At 53.7% G+C, this 22,011-nt stretch overlaps 1 protein-coding gene across 1 annotated transcript in view; it reads left to right on the top strand.

Moving 5' to 3' along the window:
* The window catches only part of LOC101881896 (plectin), a 60,903-nt gene that overhangs the window by 5,587 nt on the left and 33,305 nt on the right, over positions 1-22,011 (top strand). Inside the window, exons 4-18 of the mRNA XM_034061746.1 lie at positions 799-876; positions 1,796-1,888; positions 2,143-2,309; positions 2,837-2,952; positions 3,517-3,632; positions 8,047-8,166; positions 10,042-10,137; positions 10,906-11,033; positions 13,090-13,183; positions 14,536-14,690; positions 16,312-16,594; positions 18,947-19,024; positions 20,056-20,217; positions 21,270-21,374; positions 21,887-21,982. Coding sequence (XP_033917637.1) covers positions 799-876; positions 1,796-1,888; positions 2,143-2,309; positions 2,837-2,952; positions 3,517-3,632; positions 8,047-8,166; positions 10,042-10,137; positions 10,906-11,033; positions 13,090-13,183; positions 14,536-14,690; positions 16,312-16,594; positions 18,947-19,024; positions 20,056-20,217; positions 21,270-21,374; positions 21,887-21,982 — 1,887 coding nt within the window. The remainder of the gene's footprint in view (positions 1-798; positions 877-1,795; positions 1,889-2,142; positions 2,310-2,836; positions 2,953-3,516; positions 3,633-8,046; positions 8,167-10,041; positions 10,138-10,905; positions 11,034-13,089; positions 13,184-14,535; positions 14,691-16,311; positions 16,595-18,946; positions 19,025-20,055; positions 20,218-21,269; positions 21,375-21,886; positions 21,983-22,011) is intronic.

Genomic DNA, 22,011 nt, shown 5'->3' with positions numbered 1-22,011 from the left:
TTGTCATGGGTTTCCCTCGTGCCCCATAGCAATGGGTCAGAGCAGACCCTGGTGCATTGGGGGGGTTGGGGGTCCCGGTGTATCCGGTGCTGGTGTCACCAGGAGGTGCCGGATGGTTGCCATGGGGACGGTGTTACCATGGGGACGGTGTTACCATGGGGACGGTGTTACCATGGGGTGGTTGCCATGGGGATGGTGTTACCATGGGGTGGTTGCCATGGGGATGGTGTTACCATGGGGATGGTGTTATCATGGGTTGGTTGCTATGGGGATGGTGTTACCATGGGGTGGTTGCCATGGGGATGGTGTTACCATGGGGTGGTGGCCATGGGGATGGTGTTAGCATGGGGATGGTGTTACCATGGGGTGATTGCTATGGGGATGGTTTTACTGTGGGTTTCCCTGGTGCCCCATAGCCATGGGTCAGAGCAGACCACAGTGGGGTTGGGGGTCTGCAGTGTATGCGGTACTGGTGTTGCTGGGGCTCCATCCCAATGGGCACAGTGTGCGGTGCTACCGCGGTGCTGAGGAAGCACCGGATCCGGTGCCTGTGCCCATTGTCCGGTTGAGCCACACTTCCTGTGGGAGCCATGGGGCTGGGTTGGGGGTTTCCTGTCTCCGGCAGTGCTGTGGTTGTACTGGTGCTGCGATTGTACCGGTACCGCAGTTGTACTGGTGCCACGATGGTGCTGGTGCCGCGGTTGTACTGGTGCTGCGGTTGTACCAGTGCCGCGGTTGTACCGGTACCGCGGTTGTACTGGTGCCGGTACCACCGCACTCATTGCCATATCCCCACAGCCGCGCGAGAAGGGTCGGATGCGTTTCCATAAGCTCCAGAACGTGCAGATTGCCCTGAACTACCTGAAGCACCGTCAGGTGAGGGGGTTTGGTGACACCGGAACCAACCAGTACCATCGCAGTGTCACCGTAACCGTGTGTGTGTTGTAGGTGTCACTGTAACCGTGTGTGTGTTGTAGGTGTCACTGTAACCATGTGTGTTGTAGGTGTCACCGTAACCGTGTGTGTGTTGTAGGTGTCACTGTAACCGTGTGTGTTGTAGGTGTCACCGTAACCGTGTGTGTGTTGTAGGTGTCACCGTAACCGTGTGTGTGTTGTAGGTGTCACCGTAACCGTGTGTGTGTTGTAGGTGTCACCGTAACCGTGTGTGTGTGTGTTGTAGGTGTCACCGTAACCGTGTGTGTTGTAGGTGTCACCGTAACCGTGTGTGTGTGTTGTAGGTGTCACCATAACCCTGTGTGTGTTGTAGGTGTCACCGTAACCGTGTGTGTTGTAGGTGTCACCGTAACCATGTGTATGTTGTAGGTGTCACCGTAACCATGTGTGTGTTGTAGGTGTCACTGTAACCGTGTGTGTGTTGTAGGTGTCACCGTAACCGTGTGTGTGTGTTGTAGGTGTCACTGTAACCATGTGTGTGTTGTAGGTGTCACCGTAACCGTGTGTGTGTGTTGTAGGTGTCACCGTAACCGTGTGTGTGTGTTGTAGGTGTCACTGTAACCATGTGTGTGTTGTAGGTGTCACCGTAACCGTGTGTGTGTGTTGTAGGTGTCACCGTAACCGTGTGTGTGTTGTAGGTGTCACCGTAACCGTGTGTGTGTTGTAGGTGTCACCGTAACCGTGTGTGTGGTGTAGGTGTCACCGTAACCATGTGTGTGTTGTAGGTGTCACCGTAACCGTGTGTGTGTTGTAGGTGTCACCGTAACCGTGTGTGTGTTGTAGGTGTCACCGTAACCGTGTGTGTGTTGTAGGTGTCACCGTAACCGTGTGTGTGTTGTAGGTGAAGCTGGTGAACATCCGCAACGATGACATTGCCGACGGGAACCCCAAACTCACACTGGGGCTCATATGGACCATCATCCTCCACTTCCAGGTGGGGCTATGGGGCTATGGGGCAGGGATGGGGTTGCCATGGGGTGGTTGCCATGGGGATGGTGTTACCATGGGGTGGTTGCCATGGGGATGGTGTTACCATGGGACGGTTACCATGGGGATGGTGTTACCATGGGGTGGTTACCATGGGGATGTTGTTACCATGGGATGGTTACCATGGGATGGTTGCCACGGGGACGGTGTTACCATGGGATGGTTACCATGGCACCGGCTGTAACCGCGGCACCGCCGCAGATCTCGGACATCCAGGTCCTGGGTCAGTCGGAGGACATGACCGCGAAGGAGAAGCTGTTGCTGTGGTCCCAGCACATGGTCCAGGGGTACCCGGGGCTGCGGTGCGAGAACTTCACCGCCAGTTGGCGCGATGGACGCCTGTTCAACGCCATCATCCACCGGCACAAGTACGTGGTACTGGTGCCGGCACCGGCATGGCCATGGCATCCATACCCTCTTCTGGTCCCCATCCCCATCCCATCCCATCCCCATCCCCAACCCATCACCATCATCCACTGGCACAAGTGGGTGTTGCTGGCACCGAGTGTGGCACAACCGCGGCATCCACATCCTCCCCTATATCCTCTTGTCCCTATTACCATTCTATGTCTATCCCCATCCCCTTTCCATCCCCAACCCATCGCCATCATCCACCGGCAAAAGTGGGTGTTGCCGGTACCGGCACCAGCATGGGCATGGCTATGGCATATACATCCTCCTCTGGTCCCTATTCCCATTCCATGTCTATCCCCATCCCCATCCCATCCCCATCACCATCCCAGTGTCCTTGTGCCATTGTCCTGTACCATTGTCCCTGTACCATTGTCTCTGTGTCATTGTCCCTGTGCCATTGTCCTGGTGTTGGTTCCGGTGTTGTTCCCGGTACCAGTATTGGTTCCGGTGTTGGTTCCGGTGTTGACCCCATCTCCCATAGGCCGATGCTGATTGACATGAGCCGCGTCTACAACCAGAGCAACCTGGAGAACCTGGAACAGGCGTTTTCCATTGCCGAGCGCGACCTGGGGGTGACGCGGTTGTTGGACCCCGAAGGTGCCGTGGGGCAGACCCATAACCTGAGCCCCATATCCCCCCTGCCCCACACCCTATAACCTGTGCCCCACACCCCATAACCTGCCCCACACCCCATAACCTGCCCCACACCCCATAACCTGCCCCACACCCCATAACCTGCCCCACATCCCCCCCTGCCCCACACCCCATAACCTGCACCCCACATATCCCCCTGCCCCACACCCCATAACCTGTGCCCCACATCCCATAACCTGTGCCCCACATCCCCCCTGCCCCACATCCCATAACCTGCCCCACATCCCCCCCCTGTGCCCCACATCCCCCCCCTGCCCCACATCCCTCCCGTGCCCCACATCCCCCCCTGCCCCACATCCCCCCCTGCCCCACATCCCCCCCTGCCCCACATCCCCCCCCTGCCCCACATCTCCCCCTGCCCCACATCCCATAACCTGCCCCACATCCCCCCTCCTGCCCCACATCCCCCCATTGCCCCACATCTCCCCCTGCCCCATATCCCCCCCCTGCCCCACATCCCCCCCTGCCCCACATCCTGCCCCACATCTCCCCTGTTGCTGTCCCCAGATGTGGATGTGCCGCAGCCGGATGAAAAGTCCATTATCACGTATGTGTCATCTCTCTATGATGCGATGCCACAAGTGCCACAAGTGCCGCAGGTGCCGGATGGGGCCATGGCCGAGGTCAGTGTGTGACCCACATCCCACATCCCATATCCCATATCCCATATCCCACATCCCACATCCCACATCCCATATCCCATATCCCATATCCCACATCCCACATCCCACATCCCATATCCCATATCCCATATCCCATATCCCACATCCCATATCCCATATCCCATATCCCACATCCCACATCCCACATCCCACATCCCATATCCCACATCCCACATCCCACATCCCATATCCCACATCCCACATCCCATATCCCATATCCCATATCCCATATCCCATATCCCACATCCCATATCCCATATCCCACATCCCACATCCCACATCCCATATCCCACATCCCACATCCCATATCCCATATCCCACATCCCACATCCCACATCCCATATCCCACATCCCACATCCCACATCCCATATCCCACATCCCACATCCCATATCCCACATCCCATATCCCATATCCCATATCCCATATCCCACATCCCACATCCCATATCCCACATCCCACATCCCACATCCCACATCCCATATCCCATATCCCATATCCCATATCCCATATCCCATATCCCATATCCCACATCCCATATCCCATATCCCACATCCCACATCCCACATCCCATATCCCATATCCCATATCCCATATCCCACATCCCATATCCCATATCCCACATCCCACATCCCACATCCCATATCCCACATCCCACATCCCATATCCCATATCCCACATCCCACATCCCACATCCCATATCCCACATCCCACATCCCACATCCCATATCCCACATCCCACATCCCACATCCCACATCCCATATCCCATATCCCATATCCCATATCCCATATCCCATATCCCACATCCCATATCCCATATCCCACATCCCACATCCCACATCCCACATCCCATATCCCATATCCCATATCCCACATCCCATATCCCATATCCCACATCCCACATCCCATATCCCATATCCCATATCCCACATCCCACATCCCACATCCCATATCCCATATCCCATATCCCACATCCCATATCCCATATCCCACATCCCACATCCCACATCCCATATCCCATATCCCATATCCCATATCCCACATCCCATATCCCACATCCCACATCCCATATCCCATATCCCATATCCCATATCCCATATCCCATATCCCACATCCCATATCCCATATCCCACATCCCACATCCCACATCCCATATCCCACATCCCATATCCCATATCCCACATCCCACATCCCACATCCCATATCCCACATCCCATATCCCATATCCCATATCCCACATCCCACATCCCACATCCCACATCCCACATCCCACATCCCACATCCCATATCCCATATCCCACATCCCACATCCCATATCCCACATCCCATATCCCACATCCCACATCCCACATCCCACATCCCACATCCCATATCCCATATCCCATATCCCACATCCCACATCCCACATCCCATATCCCACATCCCACATCCCACATCCCACATCCCACATCCCATATCCCATATCCCATATCCCACATCCCACATCCCACATCCCACATCCCACATCCCATATCCCATATCCCATATCCCATATCCCATATCCCACATCCCATATCCCACATCCCACATCCCATATCCCATATCCCATATCCCACATCCCACATCCCACATCCCATATCCCACATCCCATATCCCCATATCCCATATCCCATATCCCATATCCCATATCCCACATCCCATATCCCACATCCCACATCCCATATCCCATATCCCACATCCAATATCCCATATCCCATATCCCATATCCCATATCCCACATCCCACATCCCATATCCCATATCCCATATCCCACATCCCACATCCCATATCCCACATCCCATATCCCACATCCCACATCCCACATCCCACATCCCACATCCCACATCCCACATCCCATATCCCATATCCCATATCCCACATCCCACATCCCATATCCCATATCCCACATCCCACATCCCACATCCCATATCCCACATCCCACATCCCACATCCCACATCCCATATCCCATATCCCATATCCCATATCCCATATCCCACATCCCACATCCCATATCCCACATCCCACATCCCATATCCCACATCCCATATCCCACATCCCATATCCCACATCCCACATCCCACATCCCATATCCCATATCCCATATCCCATATCCCACATCCCATATCCCACATCCCATATCCCATATCCCATATCCCATATCCCATATCCCATATCCCACATCCCCATATCCCATATCCCATATCCCACATCCCATATCCCATATCCCACATCCCATATCCCACATCCCATATCCCATATCCCATATCCCACATCCCCATATCCCATATCCCATATCCCATATCCCACATCCCATATCCCATATCCCATATCCCATATCCCATATCCCATATCCCATATCCCACATCCCTCATCCCACATCCCATATCCCATATCCCATATCCCACATCCCATATCCCACATCCCACATCCCATATCCCATATCCCATATCCCACATCCCACATCCCATATCCCACATCCCATATCCCCATATCCCATATCCCACATCCCACATCCCATATCCCATATCCCATATCCCATATCCCATATCCCACATCCCTCATCCCACATCCCATATCCCATATCCCATATCCCACATCCCATATCCCACATCCCACATCCCATATCCCATATCCCATATCCCACATCCCATATCCCACATCCCACATCCCACATCCCACATCCCACATCCCATATCCCATATCCCATATCCCACATCCCATATCCCATATCCCATATCCCACATCCCATATCCCACATCCCACATCCCACATCCCATATCCCATATCCCATATCCCATATCCCACATCCCACATCCCATATCCCATATCCCACATCCCACATCCCACATCCCACATCCCATATCCCATATCCCATATCCCACATCCCATATCCCATATCCCATATCCCATATCCCACATCCCACATCCCATATCCCATATCCCACATCCCACATCCCACATCCCACATCCCATATCCCATATCCCATATCCCACATCCCATATCCCATATCCCATATCCCCATATCCCATATCCCACATCCCATATCCCATATCCCACATCCCATATCCCCATATCCCATATCCCATATCCCATATCCCATATCCCACATCCCATATCCCACATCCCACATCCCACATCCCACATCCCACATCCCATATCCCATATCCCATATCCCACATCCCATATCCCATATCCCATATCCCATATCCCACATCCCACATCCCATATCCCATATCCCATATCCCATATCCCCATATCCCACATCCCATATCCCATATCCCATATCCCATATCCCACATCCCACATCCCACATCCCACATCCCATATCCCATATCCCATATCCCATATCCCACATCCCACATCCCACATCCCATATCCCATATCCCCATATCCCATATCCCATATCCCATATCCCATATCCCATATCCCACATCCCATATCCCATATCCCATATCCCATATCCCACATCCCACATCCCACATCCCATATCCCATATCCCACATCCCATATCCCATATCCCACATCCCACATCCCATATCCCATATCCCATATCCCATATCCCATATCCCACATCCCACATCCCACATCCCACATCCCACATCCCACATCCCATATCCCATATCCCACATCCCATATCCCACATCCCACATCCCATATCCCACATCCCACATCCCACATCCCATATCCCACATCCCATATCCCACATCCCACATCCCACATCCCATATCCCATATCCCACATCCCATATCCCATATCCCACATCCCACATCCCATATCCCACATCCCACATCCCACATCCCACATCCCACATCCCACATCCCACATCCCACATCCCACATCCCACATCCCACATCCCATATCCCATATCCCATATCCCATATCCCACATCCCACATCCCATATCCCATATCCCATATCCCACATCCCATATCCCACATCCCACATCCCACATCCCACATCCCACATCCCACATCCCACATCCCACATCCCACATCCCATATCCCATATCCCATATCCCATATCCCACATCCCATATCCCATATCCCATATCCCACATCCCACATCCCACATCCCACATCCCACATCCCACATCCCACATCCCACATCCCATATCCCATATCCCATATCCCATATCCCATATCCCACATCCCATATCCCATATCCCATATCCCATATCCCATATCCCACATCCCACATCCCACATCCCACATCCCACATCCCACATCCCACATCCCACATCCCATATCCCATATCCCATATCCCATATCCCACATCCCATATCCCCTATACCCCATATCCCATACCCCATATGTCCCATATACCCCATATACCCCATATCCCCCCTATCCCCCATAGGACCTGTCCGTCCGCTGGCAGCTGTACTATGAGCTGGTGTCGTCTCTGCTGCTCTGGATGCGCCACAAGAGCCTCGGGTTCGAGGAGCGGAGCCTGCCGGGAGGGTATGAGGAGGTGGAGGTGAGGCCATGACCCCATGACCCCCATGACCCCTCATGGGGAGGTCAGACCAGCACCAAACTGGCACCAAACCAGTGCTAAACCAGTGTCAAACAAGCACTAAACCAGCACCAAACCGGCACCAAACCAGTGCCAAACCAGTGCTAAACCAGTGCTAAACCGGTGCCAAACTGGCACAAATCCAGCACCAAACCAGTGCCAAACCAGTACCAAACCAGTGCCAAACCAGCACCAAATCAGCACTAAACCAGCACCGGCAGCATCCGCACTGGTGCCGTGTGTGGAGCCCATTGCCTCCATGTGTTTGGTATTGCCATGGATGCCAGTGCATTGGCACAGTACTGGTACTGGGCTGTGTTGGGCTGTACTGGGCTGTGCTGGGCTGTACTGGCTGTACTGGGCTGTACTGGGCTGTGTGTGGCTGTGTTGGGCTGTACTGGGCTGTACTGGGCTGTACTGGGCTGTGTGTGGCTGTGTTGGGCTGTACTGGTCTGTACTGGGCTGTGTTTGGCTGTACTGGTCTGTACTGGGCTGTGTTTGGCTGTACTGGTCTGTACTGGGCTGTGTTTGGCTGTGTTGGGCTGTGTGTGGCTGTACTGGGCTGTACTGGGCTGTACTGGGCTGTACTGGGCTGTGTTGGGCTGTACTGGGCTGTACTGGGCTGTGTTGGGCTGTACTGGGCTGTACTGGTCTGTGTTTGGCTGTACTGGGCTGTGTGTGGCTGTACTGGTCTGTACTGGTCTGTACTGGCTGTACTGGGCTGTACTGGGCTGTACTGGTCTGTGTGTGGCTGTACTGGGCTGTACTGGGCAGTACTGGTCTGTACTGGGCTGTGTGTGGCTGTATTGGTGCCAGAGCTGTGGCTGTGCCAACACATGCGGCTGTTGAGTCACAGCCTCAATGAGTCACCGGCACCATCCGGTGCTTCCTGCCTCCCCAGTGCCGGGGGTGCCAGGGGGGGTGTTGGTGCTACGGTTGTCAATGCTGGTGCCATCAATGGTGTCAATGGTGCCGGTACTGGTGCTAATGCTGGTACTGGTGTTGGTGCTGGTGCCGGTGCCATCAATGGTGTTGGTGCCATCAATGGTGCCGGTGCCATTGGGTGTCAATGGTGTTGGTGCTGGTGCCATTGGGTGTCAATGGTGTCAGTGCCAGGGGGTGTCAATGGTGCTGGTACTGGTGCTAATGCTGGTATTGGTACTGGTACTGGTGCTGGTGCCAGGGGGTGTCAATGGTGCCGGTGCCATCAATGGTGTCAATGGTGTTGGTGCCATTAATGGTGCCATCAATGGTGCTGGTACCATCGATGGTGTCAATGGTGTTGGTACTGGTGCTAATGCTGGTACCGGTACTGGTACTGGTGCCAGTGCCATTGGGTGTCAATGGTGCTGGTACCGGTACTGGTGTTGGTGCCATCAATGGTGTCAATGGTACCGGTGCCATCAATGGTGTTGGTACCATCAATGGTGTCAATGGTGCTGGTGCCATTGTGTGTTGGTACTGGTGCTAATGCTGGTACTGGTGCTGGTGCCATCAATGGTGCCAGTGCCAGTGCCATTGGGTGTCAATTGTGTCGGTGCTGGTGCCATTGGGCGTCAATTGTGTCGGTGCCAGGGGGTGTCACTGGTGCTGGTGCCATCAATGGTGCCGGTGCCATCAGTGGTGTCAATGGTGCCGGTACTGGTGCTGATGCTGTTACCGGTACTGGTGTCAATGGTTCCGGTGCCATCAATGGTGCTGGTACCATCAATGGTGTTAATGGTGCCAATGGTGCCGGTGCCATTGGGTGTCAATGGTGTTGGTACTGGTGCTGATGCTGTTACCGGTACTGGTGTCAATGGTTCCGGTGTCCCTCACACCCTCCCCCATTGTCAGCTCCTCTGGCGTCAGTTCCTGCGGTTCAAGGAGTCTGAGCTCCCGGCCAAGGAGGCTGATAAGAACAGATCCAAAGTCATGTTCCAGTCTATGGAGGTCAGTGGGGCACAGACACCATAGGGGCCTATGGGGCTATGGGGCCTATGGGGTCTATGGGGTCTATGGGGCTATGGGGCCTATGGGGGCTATGGGGTCTATGGGGCTATGGGGGCTATGGGGCTATGGGGTCTGTGGGGTCTATGGGATCTATGGGTCTATGGGGTCTATGGGGGCTATGGGGCTATGGGGTCTGTGGGGTCTATGGGATCTATGGGGTCTGTGGGGTCTATGGGGTCTATGGGGTCTATGGGGTCTATGGGGGCTATGGGGGCTATGGGGTCTATGGGGTCTATGGGGTCTATGGGGCTATGGAGTCTGTGGGGGCTATGGGGTTTATGGGGCTATGGGGTCTATGGGGCTATGGGGTCTATGGGGTCTATGGGGCTATGGGGTCTATGGGGCTATGGGGTCTATGGGGTCTATGGGGCTATGGGGTCTATAGGGTCTATGGGGTCTGTGGGGTCTATGGGGTCTGTGGGGTCTATGGGGTCTATGGGGCTATGGGGTCTATAGGGTCTATGGGGTCTGTGGGGTCTGTGGGGTCTATGGGGCTATGGGGGCTATGGGGTCTGTGGGGTCTGTGGGGTCTATGGGGCTATGGGGTCTATGGGGCCTGTGGAGTCTGTGGGTCTATGGGGTCTATGGGGTCTGTGGGGTCTATGGGGCGCTGGGGTGGGGGGGGGCCCATAAGTGGTGTGGGGCACAGGGGTGTGTGTACCACACTCGCTATGGGGCAGCCCCATTGACGCTATGGGTCCGGTACAGGCCGCGGTACATGCTGGTCAGCTGACTGTGCCCCCCGGGTACCACCCCATGGATGTGGAGCAGGAATGGGCAGCTCTGAACACAGCAGTGATGGAGAGAGAGAAGAGGCTGAGGATGGAGTGTGAGAGGTGAGGGTGTGGGGATGGTACAACCGGTAATGGGGTAACCGGTTAATGGTACAGCTGGTCATGGGGTAACCGGATAATGGTACAACCGGTGATGGTACAACCGGATAATGGTACAACTGGTGATGGTACAGCCAGTGATGGTACAACCGGTAATGGTACAACCGGTTAATGGGGTAACCGGATAATGGGGTAATGGGGCAATGGTACAACTGGTAATGGTACAACCGGTAATGGGGTAATGGGGTAACTGGATAATGGGGTAACCGGATAATGGTACAACCAGTAATGGTACAACTGGTTAATGGGGTAACCGGATAATGGGGTAACTGGATAATGGTACAACTGGAGAATGGGGTAACTGGATAATGGTACAACCGGGTAATGGGGTAACCGGATAATGGCATAACCAGATAATGGCATAATGGGATAATGGTACAACCGGATAATGGGGTAACTGGGTAATGTGATAACCGGATAATGGGGTAATCGGATAATGAGGTAACCGGATAATGGGATAATGGGATGTGCCGCGGTGGCAGTGATGGTGTCAACCGTGATGGCAGCGGGAGGGTGGTGTGCGCTGGAGCGGTGATGGGGGGTGATGGGATGCGGTGATGGTGATGGGGGGTGTTGGGATGCACCAGAGTGGTGTTGGGGGATACTGGGATGCACTGGGGCGGTACTGGGGGATACTGGGATCCACTGGAGCGGTGTTGGGGGATACTGGGATGCACTGGGGTGGTACTGGTGCATACTGGGATGCTCTGGGGTGGTACTGGGGGATACTGGGGTGGTGCTGGGGGATACTGGGGTGGTACTGGGGGATACTGGGATGCTCTGGGGTGGTGCTGGGTCATACTGGGATGCTCTGGGGTGGTGCTGGGGGATACTGGGATGCACTGGGGTGGTACTGGGGTATGCTGGGATGAACTGGGGTGGTGCTGGTGGATACTGGGATGCACTGGGGCGGTGCTGGGGGATACTGGGATGCACTGGGGCGGTGCTGGGGGATACTGGGGTGGTTCTGGGGGATACTGGGGTGGTACTGGTTGATACTGGGATGCTGTGGGGTGGTGCTGGGTCATACTGGGATGCACTGGGGTGGTACTGGGGCATACTGGGATGCACTGGGGTGGTACTGGGATGCTCTGGGGTGGTACTGGGAGGTACTGGGATGCTCTGTGGTGGTGCTGGGATGTGCCAGGGCAGTGGTTGTGGATACTGGAATGCTCTTGGGCGGTGGCACTGGTGGAACTGGGCCAGACCCCAGTGAGTCACTGGTGCCGGGAAGCAGACGTGGCCGTTTGAAAGGGGGGGGCCGGAGCCTATGGGGTGAGGGATGGGGAATGGGATGGGATCGGGATGGGAATGGTTGGGGGGCAGGAATGGGAGGGGGATATGGGGCAGGAATGGGGATGGGATATGGGGCAGGAATGGGGAGGGGGATATGGGGCAGGAATGGGGATGGGATATGGGGCAGGAATGGGATATGGGGCAGGAATGGGATATGGGGCAGGAATGGGGAGGGGATATGGGGCAGGAGGAAGGTTATGGGATGGGATGCAGGATGCAGAGGGGGATGGGAATGGGATATGGGGGGATGGGAATGGGAGGGGTTGGGAGCAGGATGGAGACAGGAAGTGTGACTGGGATGGAAAGTGGGATGTGGATGGGGATAGGGGGGACGAGGGGGGAGCAATGGGGCCACTCATCCAGGTACTGCTGCATGTGGGGCAGGATCTATGGGTCAGGATCTGTGGGTCAGGATCTGTGGGGCAGGATCAGTGGGTCTGGATCAGTGGGTCTGGATCAGTGGGTCAGGATGTGTGGGTCAGGATCTATGGGTCAGGATCTATGGGTCAGGATCAGTGGGTCAGGATCTATGGGTCAGCCCCACACTGACCCTGCCCCACACTGACCCTGCCCCACATGACCCTGCCCCTCATGACCCTGCCCCACTGACCCTGCCCCACATGACCCTGCCCCACATGACCCTGCCCCACACTGACCCTGCCCCACATGACCCTGCCCCACATGACCCTGCCCCACACCTCAGGCTGGAGCGGCTCCAGAGTGTGGTCACGAAGCTGCAGATGGAGTCAGGTCTGTGTGAGGAGCAGCTCAATGGGGCAGATGCTCTTCTGCAGTCGGTGAGTGACCCACATGGGACATCCCACATCCCACATCCCATATCCCACATCCCCATATCCCATATCCCATATCCCATATCCCATATCCCATATCCCATATCCCACATCCCATATCCCATATCCCATATCCCACATCCCACATCCCCATATCCCATATCCCATATCCCATATCCCATATCCCACATCCCATATCCCATATCCCATATCCCATATCCCATATCCCACATCCCATATCCCATATCCCATATCCCATATCCCATATCCCATATCCCACATCCCACATCCCCATATCCCATATCCCATATCCCACATCCCACATCCCATATCCCATATCCCATATCCCATATCCCACATCCCATATCCCATATCCCATATCCCATATCCCACATCCCACATCCCCATATCCCATATCCCATATCCCATATCCCATATCCCATATCCCACATCCCACATCCCATATCCCATATCCCATATCCCATATCCCATATCCCACATCCCACATCCCCATATCCCATATCCCATATCCCCATATCCCATATCCCATATCCCATATCCCATATCCCATATCCCATATCCCATATCCCACATCCCACATCCCACATCCCACATCCCATATCCCACATCCCATATCCCACATCCCATATCCCATATCCCATATCCCATATCCCATATCCCCACATCCCATATCCCATATCCCATATCCCATATCCCATATCCCATATCCCACATCCCACATCCCACATCCCACATCCCCATATCCCATATCCCATATCCCATATCCCATATCCCCATATCCCATATCCCATATCCCATATCCCATATCCCCATATCCCATATCCCCATATCCCATATCCCATATCCCATATCCCATATCCCACATCCCACATCCCACATCCCACATCCCACATCCCACATCCCATATCCCATATCCCATATCCCATATCCCATATCCCCATATCCCATATCCCACATCCCATATCCCACATCCCACATCCCACATCCCACATCCCACATCCCATATCCCATATCCCATATCCCACATCCCACATCCCATATCCCATATCCCATATCCCACATCCCACATCCCACATCCCATATCCCATATCCCACATCCCATATCCCATATCCCATATCCCACATCCCACATCCCATATCCCATATCCCATATCCCACATCCCATATCCCATATCCCATATCCCACATCCCACATCCCACATCCCACATCCCACATCCCATATCCCACATCCCACATCCCACATCCCACATCCCATATCCCCATATCCCACATCCCACATCCCATATCCCCATATCCCATCCCCATATCCCACACCCCACATCCTACACCCCGACAGGAGCTGCGGCTGTTGGAGGGGGGTAGGGACCCCCAGAAGGTGTTGGAGGTTGAACGGGACCTGGACAAGGCTGATGGGATGATCCGGACACTGTTTGGGGACGTTCAATGTCTCAAGGACGGGAGACACCCGCAGGGGGAGCAGATGTACCGCAGGTACCGGAACACTGTACATGGCATGGGGTGTACCACAACACCATATACATACCATAGGGTGTACCATAACACCATATACATACTGCAGGGGGAGCAGATGTACCGCAGGTACCGGAACCAACACTGTACATGGTATGGGGTGTACCATAACACCATATACATACCACAGGGGAGCAGATGTACCGCAGGTACCGGAACCAACACCGTGTCCATGCCATAGGGTGTAACATAACACTGTACATCCCATAGGGTGTACCATAACACTGTACATGTCATAGGGTGTACAATAACACTGGACATGGCATGGGGTGTACCAGAACACTGTATATGGTATAGGGTGTACTATAACACTGTACATGGCATAGGGTGTACCATAACACCATATACATACCGCAGGTACCGGAACACTGTACATCCCATCGGTGTACCATAACCATATCCATACCGCAGCTACCATAACACTGTACATGGTATAGGGTGTACATAACACTGTACATGGTATAGGGTGTACCATAACCATATCCATACCGCAGCTACCATAACACTGTACATGGTATAGGGTGTACATAACACTGTACATGGTATAGGGTGTACCATAACCATATCCATACCGCAGCTACCATAACACTGTACATGGTATAGGGTGTACATAACACTGTACATGGTATAGGGTGTACCATAACCATATCCATACCGCAGCTACCATAACACTGTACATGGTATAGGGTGTACCATAACACTTTACATGGTATAGGGTGTACCATAACACTGTACATGGTATAGGGTGTACCATAACACTGTACATGGCATAGGGTGTACCATAACACTTTACATGGTATAGGGTGTACCATAACAGTGTACATGGCACAGAGTGTACCATAACACTGTACATGCCATAGGGTGTACCATAACACTGTACATGGTATAGGGTGTACCATAACACTGTACATGGCACAGTGTGTACCATAACACCATCTCCATGCCATAGGGTGTACCATAACACCATCTCCATGCCATAGGGTGTACCATAACACCATCTCCATGCCATAGGGTGTACCATAACAGCATCCCATAGGGTGTACCATAACACCATCTCCATCCCATAGGGTGTACCATAACACCATCTCCATCCCATAGGGTGTACCATAACACCATCTCCATGCCATAGGGTGTACCATAACACCCTATCCCTACCACAGGGTGTACCATAACACCATATCCATGCCATAGGGTGTACCATAACACCATCTCCATCCCATAGGGTGTACCATAACACCATCTCCATGCCATAGGGTGTACCATAACACCATCTCCATCCCATAGGGTGTACCATAACACCATCTCCATGCCATAGGGTGTACCATAACACCATCTCCATCCCATAGGGTGTACCATAACACCATCCCATAGGGTGTACCATAACACCATCTCCATGCCATAGGGTGTACCATAACACCATCTCCATGCCATAGGGTGTACCATAACACCATCTCCATCCCATAGGGTGTACCATAACACCATCTCCATGCCATAGGGTGTACCATAACACCATCCCATAGGGTGTACCATAACACCATCTCCATGCCATAGGGTGTACCATAACACCATGTCCATGCCATAGGGTGTACCGGCTCCACGAGCGGTTGGTCTCCATCCGCACCGAGTACAACCTGCGCCTCAAGTCGGGTGTACCTGCTCCGGTTGTGACCGCGGCACCATCGGACCCAGCGCTCCGGTACCTGCAGGAGCTGCGGGACTGGGTGAGCGACAATCGGCGCCGGGTGACAACAGCCGGATGGGGCATGGACCAACCATCAATCGAGGCTCTGATTGGCTCTCACCGCGGCATCGACCGCGACATCCGAGACTTCGGGGCCAAAGTGCAGAGAGCAAGAGGGGATGAGGTCAGTGCTATGGGGGACATATGGGTGCTCTATGGGTGCTATGGGTGACATATGGGTGACACATGGGTGATATATGGGGGACATATGGGTGCTATGGGTGCTATGGGTGACATAATGGCTGCTATATGGGTGCTATGGGGGACATATGGGTGCTGTATGGGTGACATGTGGGTGACATATGGGTGCTATATGGGTGCTATGGGTGACATAATGGCTGCTATATGGGTGCTATGGGTGACATATGGGTGCTGTATGGGTGACATGTGGGTGACATATGGGTGCTATATGGGTGCTATGGGTGACATAATGGCTGCTATATGGGTGCTATGGGTGACATATGGGTGCTGTATGGGTGACATATGGGTGCTGTATGGGTGACATGTGGGTGACATATGGGTGCTATATGGGTGCTATGGGTGACATAATGGCTGCTATATGGGTGCTATGGGGGACATATGGGTGCTATGGGTGACATATGGGTGACATATGGGTGACATATGTGTGACATGTGGGTGACATATGGGTGCTATATGGGTGCTCTATGGGTGCTCTATGGGTGCCCTATGGGTGCCCTATGGGTACTCTATGGGTGCCCTATGGATGCTCTATGGGTGCCCTATGGGTGCTCTATGGGTGCCCTATGGGTGCCCTATGGGTACTCTATGGGTGCCCTATGGGTACTCTATGGGTGCCCTATGGATGCTCTATGGGTGCTCTATGGGTGCCCTATGGGTGCTCTATGGGTGCCCTATGGGTGCTCTATGGGTGACATATGGGTGCTCTGTGGGTGCTCTATGGGTGCCCTATGGGTGCCCTGTGGGTGCTCTATGGGTGGTCTATGGGTGCCCTATGGGTGCCCTATGGGTGCTCTATGGGTGCTCTATGGGTGCTCTATGGGTGCCCTATGGGTGTCCTATGGGTGCTCTATGGTGCTCTATGGGTGCTCTATGGGTGCTCTATGGTGCTCTATGGGTGCTCTATGGGTGTCCTATGGGTGCCCTATGGGTGCCCTATGGGTGCTCTATGGGTGCCCTATGGGTGCTCTATGGGTGCTCTATGGGTGCCCTATGGGTGCCCTATGGGTGCCCTATGGGTGCTCTATGGGTGCTCTATGGGTGCTCTATGGGTTCTATGGGTGCTCTATGGGTGTCCTATGGGTGCCCTATGGGTGCCCTATGGGTGCTCTATGGGTGCTCTATGGGTGCTCTATGGGTTCTATGGGTGCTCTATGGGTGTCCTATGGGTGCCCTATGGGTGCCCTATGGGTGCTCTATGGGTTCTATGGGTGCTCTATGGGTGTCCTATGGGTGCCCTATGGGTGCTCTATGGGTGCTCTATGGGTGTCCTATGGGTGCCCTATGGGTGCCCTATGGGTGCCCTATGGGTGCTCTATGGGTGCTCTATGGGTGTCCTATGGGTGCTCTATGGGTGCTCTATGGGTGCTCTATGGGTGCTCTATGGGTGCCCTATGGGTGCTCTATGGGTGTCCTATGGGTGCCCTATGGGTGCCCTATGGGTGCCCTATGGGTGCTCTATGGGTGCTCTATGGGTGACATATGGGTGCTCTATGGGTGCTCTGTGGGTGCTCTATGGGTGCTCTATGGGTGACATATGGGTGCTCTATGGGTGCTCTGTGGGTGCTCTATGGGTGCTCTATGGGTGCTCTATGGGTGCTCTGTGGGTGCTCTGTGGGTGCTCTATGGGTGCTCTATGGGTGTTCTATGGGTGCTCTATGGGTGCTCTATGGGTGCTCTATGGGTGCTCTATGGGTGCTCTGTGGGTGCCCTATGGGTGCTCTATGGGTGCTCTATGGGTGCTCTATGGGTGCTCTATGGGTGCTCTGTGGGTGCCCTATGGGTGCTCTATGGGTGCTCTATGGGTGCTCTATGGATGCTCTATGGGTGCTCTATAGGTGCCCTATGGGTGCTCTATGGGTGCTCTATGGGTGCTCTATGGGTGCTCTATGGGTGCTCTATGGGTGCCCTATGGGTGCTCTATGGGTGCCCTATGGGTGCCCTATGGGTGCTCTATGGGTGCTCTATGGGTGCCCTATGGGTGCTCTATGGGTGCCCTATGGGTGCCCTATGGGTGTCCTATGGGTGCCCTATGGGTGCTCTATGGGTGCTCTATGGGTGCCCTATGGGTGCTCTATGGGTGCCCTATGGGTGCCCTATGGGTGTCCTATGGGTGCCCTATGGGTGCTCTATGGGTGCTCTATGGGTGCTCTATGGATGCTCTATGGGTGCTCTATGGGTGCCCTATGGATGCTCTATGGGTGCTCTATGGGTGCTCTATGGGTGCTCTATGGGTGCTCTATGGGTGCTGCTCTCAGACCCCATTTCCCCCCCACAGGCTCAGCTGCCCCAGAGCTCCCGTGGGGCCTATAGGGAGATCCTGAAGCAACTGGAGCAGGAGTATGGGGAGTTAGTGGTGAGATGTGGGGACAGGGATGGGGAGTGTGGGGCAGAGGGATCTATGGGTCAGGATCTGTGGGTCACACAGATCTATGGGTCAGTATCTCTGGGTCAGGATCAGTGGGTCAGAGGTATCAGTGGGTCAGTATGTCTGTGTCAGTCTCTGTGTGTCTGTGGGTCAGTATCAGTGGGTCAGGATCTATGTGTCACACAGATCTATGGGTCAGAGGTATCTATGGGTCAGGATCAGTGGGTCAGGATCTATGGGTCACATGGATCTCTGGGTCAGAGGTATCTATGGGTCAGACGCTGCCGCTATGGGGCACATGGATCTATGGGTCACACAGATGTGTGGGTCAGAGGTATCAGTGGGTCAGGGTCAGTGGGTCAGTATCTATGGGTCAGTATCTATGGGTCAGGATCAGTGGGTCAGAGGTATCTATGGGTCAGACGCTGCCGCTATGGGGCACACGGATCTATGGGTCACACAGATGTGTGGGTCAGAGGTATCTATGGGTCAGTATCTATGGGTCAGGGTCTATGGGTCAGTATCAGTGGGTCAGGATCAGTGGGTCACACAGATCTATGGGTCAGTATCTATGGGTCAGGATCTGTGGGTCACATGGTGCTATGGGTCACACAGATCTATGGGTCACAGGGATCTATGGGTCAGTATCTGTATGTCTGTGTCAGTCTCTCTGTGTGTGTGTCTGTGGGTCAGGATCTATGGGACACACAGATCTATGGGTCAGAGGTATCTCTGGGTCAGTGTCTATGGGTCAGTATCTCTGGGTCAGACGCTGCCACTATGGGGCACACGGATGTGTGGGTCTGACTGATCTCTGGGTCAGTATCTATGGGTCACAGGGATCTATGGGTCAGAGGTATCTATGTGTCTGTGTCAGTCTCTCTCTGTGTGTGTGTCTGTGGGTCAGGATCAATGGGTCAGGATCAATGGGTCAGGATCAGTGGGTCACACAGATCTATGGGTCAGTATCTATGGGTCAGAGGTTATCTATGGGTCAGTGTCTGTGTCTCTGCCCCCAGGACCTGTCCCGTGAGCGGTTGTGTCTCCTGGAGTCCCTCTGGGGGTTGGTGTCTGAGGTGTCCTCGGAGCTGCTCTGGCTGCAGAGGAGGCAGGAGGAGGAAGTGACCTTTGACTGGAGCCAGCGAGGACCTGACCTGGGGGCCAAGCAGGAGCAGTACTCGGTGAGGGGGGAGGGGAGACACAGACCCACATGTGTGGGTCAGTATCACATGTGTGACCCACATGTGTGGGGCAGAGACCTACATGTGTGGGTCACAGCACTGCATGTGTGGGGCAGCATCAATGTGTGTGTGGGGCAGAGACCCTGACCTGGGGGCCAAGCAGGAGCAGTACTCGGTGAGGGGGGGAGAGAGACCTGCAGGTGTGGGGCTGAGACCCATATGTGTGGGGCAGCATCACTGTGTGTGTGGGGTGCAGCAGACCCATATGTGTGGGTGCAGCAGCCCTCTGCTGACATGTAAATACATGTGTGCATGCACAGACATGTGAACATGCACACATGTGTTCACACATGTACACACATGTACAGACATACACACATGTACACACATACACACGTGTACACACATATACACATGTACACACACATGTACACATGTAGACACATGTACACATATGTTCACACATGTTCACATGTACACACATGTACAAATGTATTAACACATGTACACACATATACACACAAGTTCACACCTGTACACACCTGTACACACATGTACACACATACACACACATGTACACACATGTACATACACACACGTGCACACATGTGCTCACATGTACACACATACACACACGTACACACTTGTACACATATGTACACACGTACACACACATAGACACATGCACACACACAAACACACATGTGCTCACATGTACATACCTGTTCACACGTGTTCACACATGACCACAGGCGCTGATGCAGGAGCTGGAGCTCCGCGAGAGGCACATTCAGCAGCTGCAGAACCAGGGACAGGAACATACACACACATGTACACACATGTACACACACATACATGTACACACATGTTCATACATGTTCACACATGTTCCATGGCCGCAGGCGCTGATGCAGGAGCTGGAGCTCCGTGAGAGGCACATTCAGCAGCTGCAGAACCAGGGACAGGAACATACACACACATGTACACACATGTACACACGTGTTCACACACACACACGTACATACATGTTCACACATGTTCCATGACCACAGGCGCTGATGCAGGAGCTGGAGCTCCGCGAGAAGCACATTCAGCAGCTGCAGAACCAAGGACAGGAACTGATGAGACAGAAACATCCGGCTCAGGACACCATTGAGGTAATGGGGACACGTGTGACATACATGTACATGTGTATGACACGTGTGTCATAGCATGTACATGTGTGTGACATGTGTGTTGTAACCATGTACATGTGTGTGACACGCGTGTTATAACATGTACATGTATGACCCATGTGACATAACCATGTCCATGTGTGTGACAGGTGTGTTATAACATGTACATGTGTCTGTGACACGTGTGTCATACATGTACATGTATGAGCCATGTCCTATAACAATGTACATGTGTGTGACACATGTGTTATAACATGTACATGTGTGTGACATGTGTGACATAACCATGTACATGTCTGACCCATGTCCCCCACACATGTACATGTTGTTCCATGTCCCACGCACATGTACATGTCTGATCTCTGTACATGTATGACCTGTGTACATGTATGACACATGTCCCTGTATGTTCCATGTCCATGTATGTTCTATGTCCATGTATGACACATGTACATGTATGTGACCCATGTCCATGTATGTTCCATGTCCCTCAGTCCTTCCTTGCTGCTCTTCGCACCCAATGGACTTGGCTGCTCCAGTTGTGCTGCTGTGTCGAGACCCATCTGAGGGAGAACGGAGCCTATCACCTGGTATGGGACCCACTCACTGACCCACAACC

Source organism: Melopsittacus undulatus, chromosome 1 (genome assembly GCF_012275295.1).
Source record: "Melopsittacus undulatus isolate bMelUnd1 chromosome 1, bMelUnd1.mat.Z, whole genome shotgun sequence".
In the NCBI taxonomy this organism is placed as follows: domain Eukaryota; kingdom Metazoa; phylum Chordata; class Aves; order Psittaciformes; family Psittaculidae; genus Melopsittacus; species Melopsittacus undulatus.
Note: the sequence above shows the minus strand (reverse complement) of the source record. Positions and strands in the feature narration are given on the sequence as shown.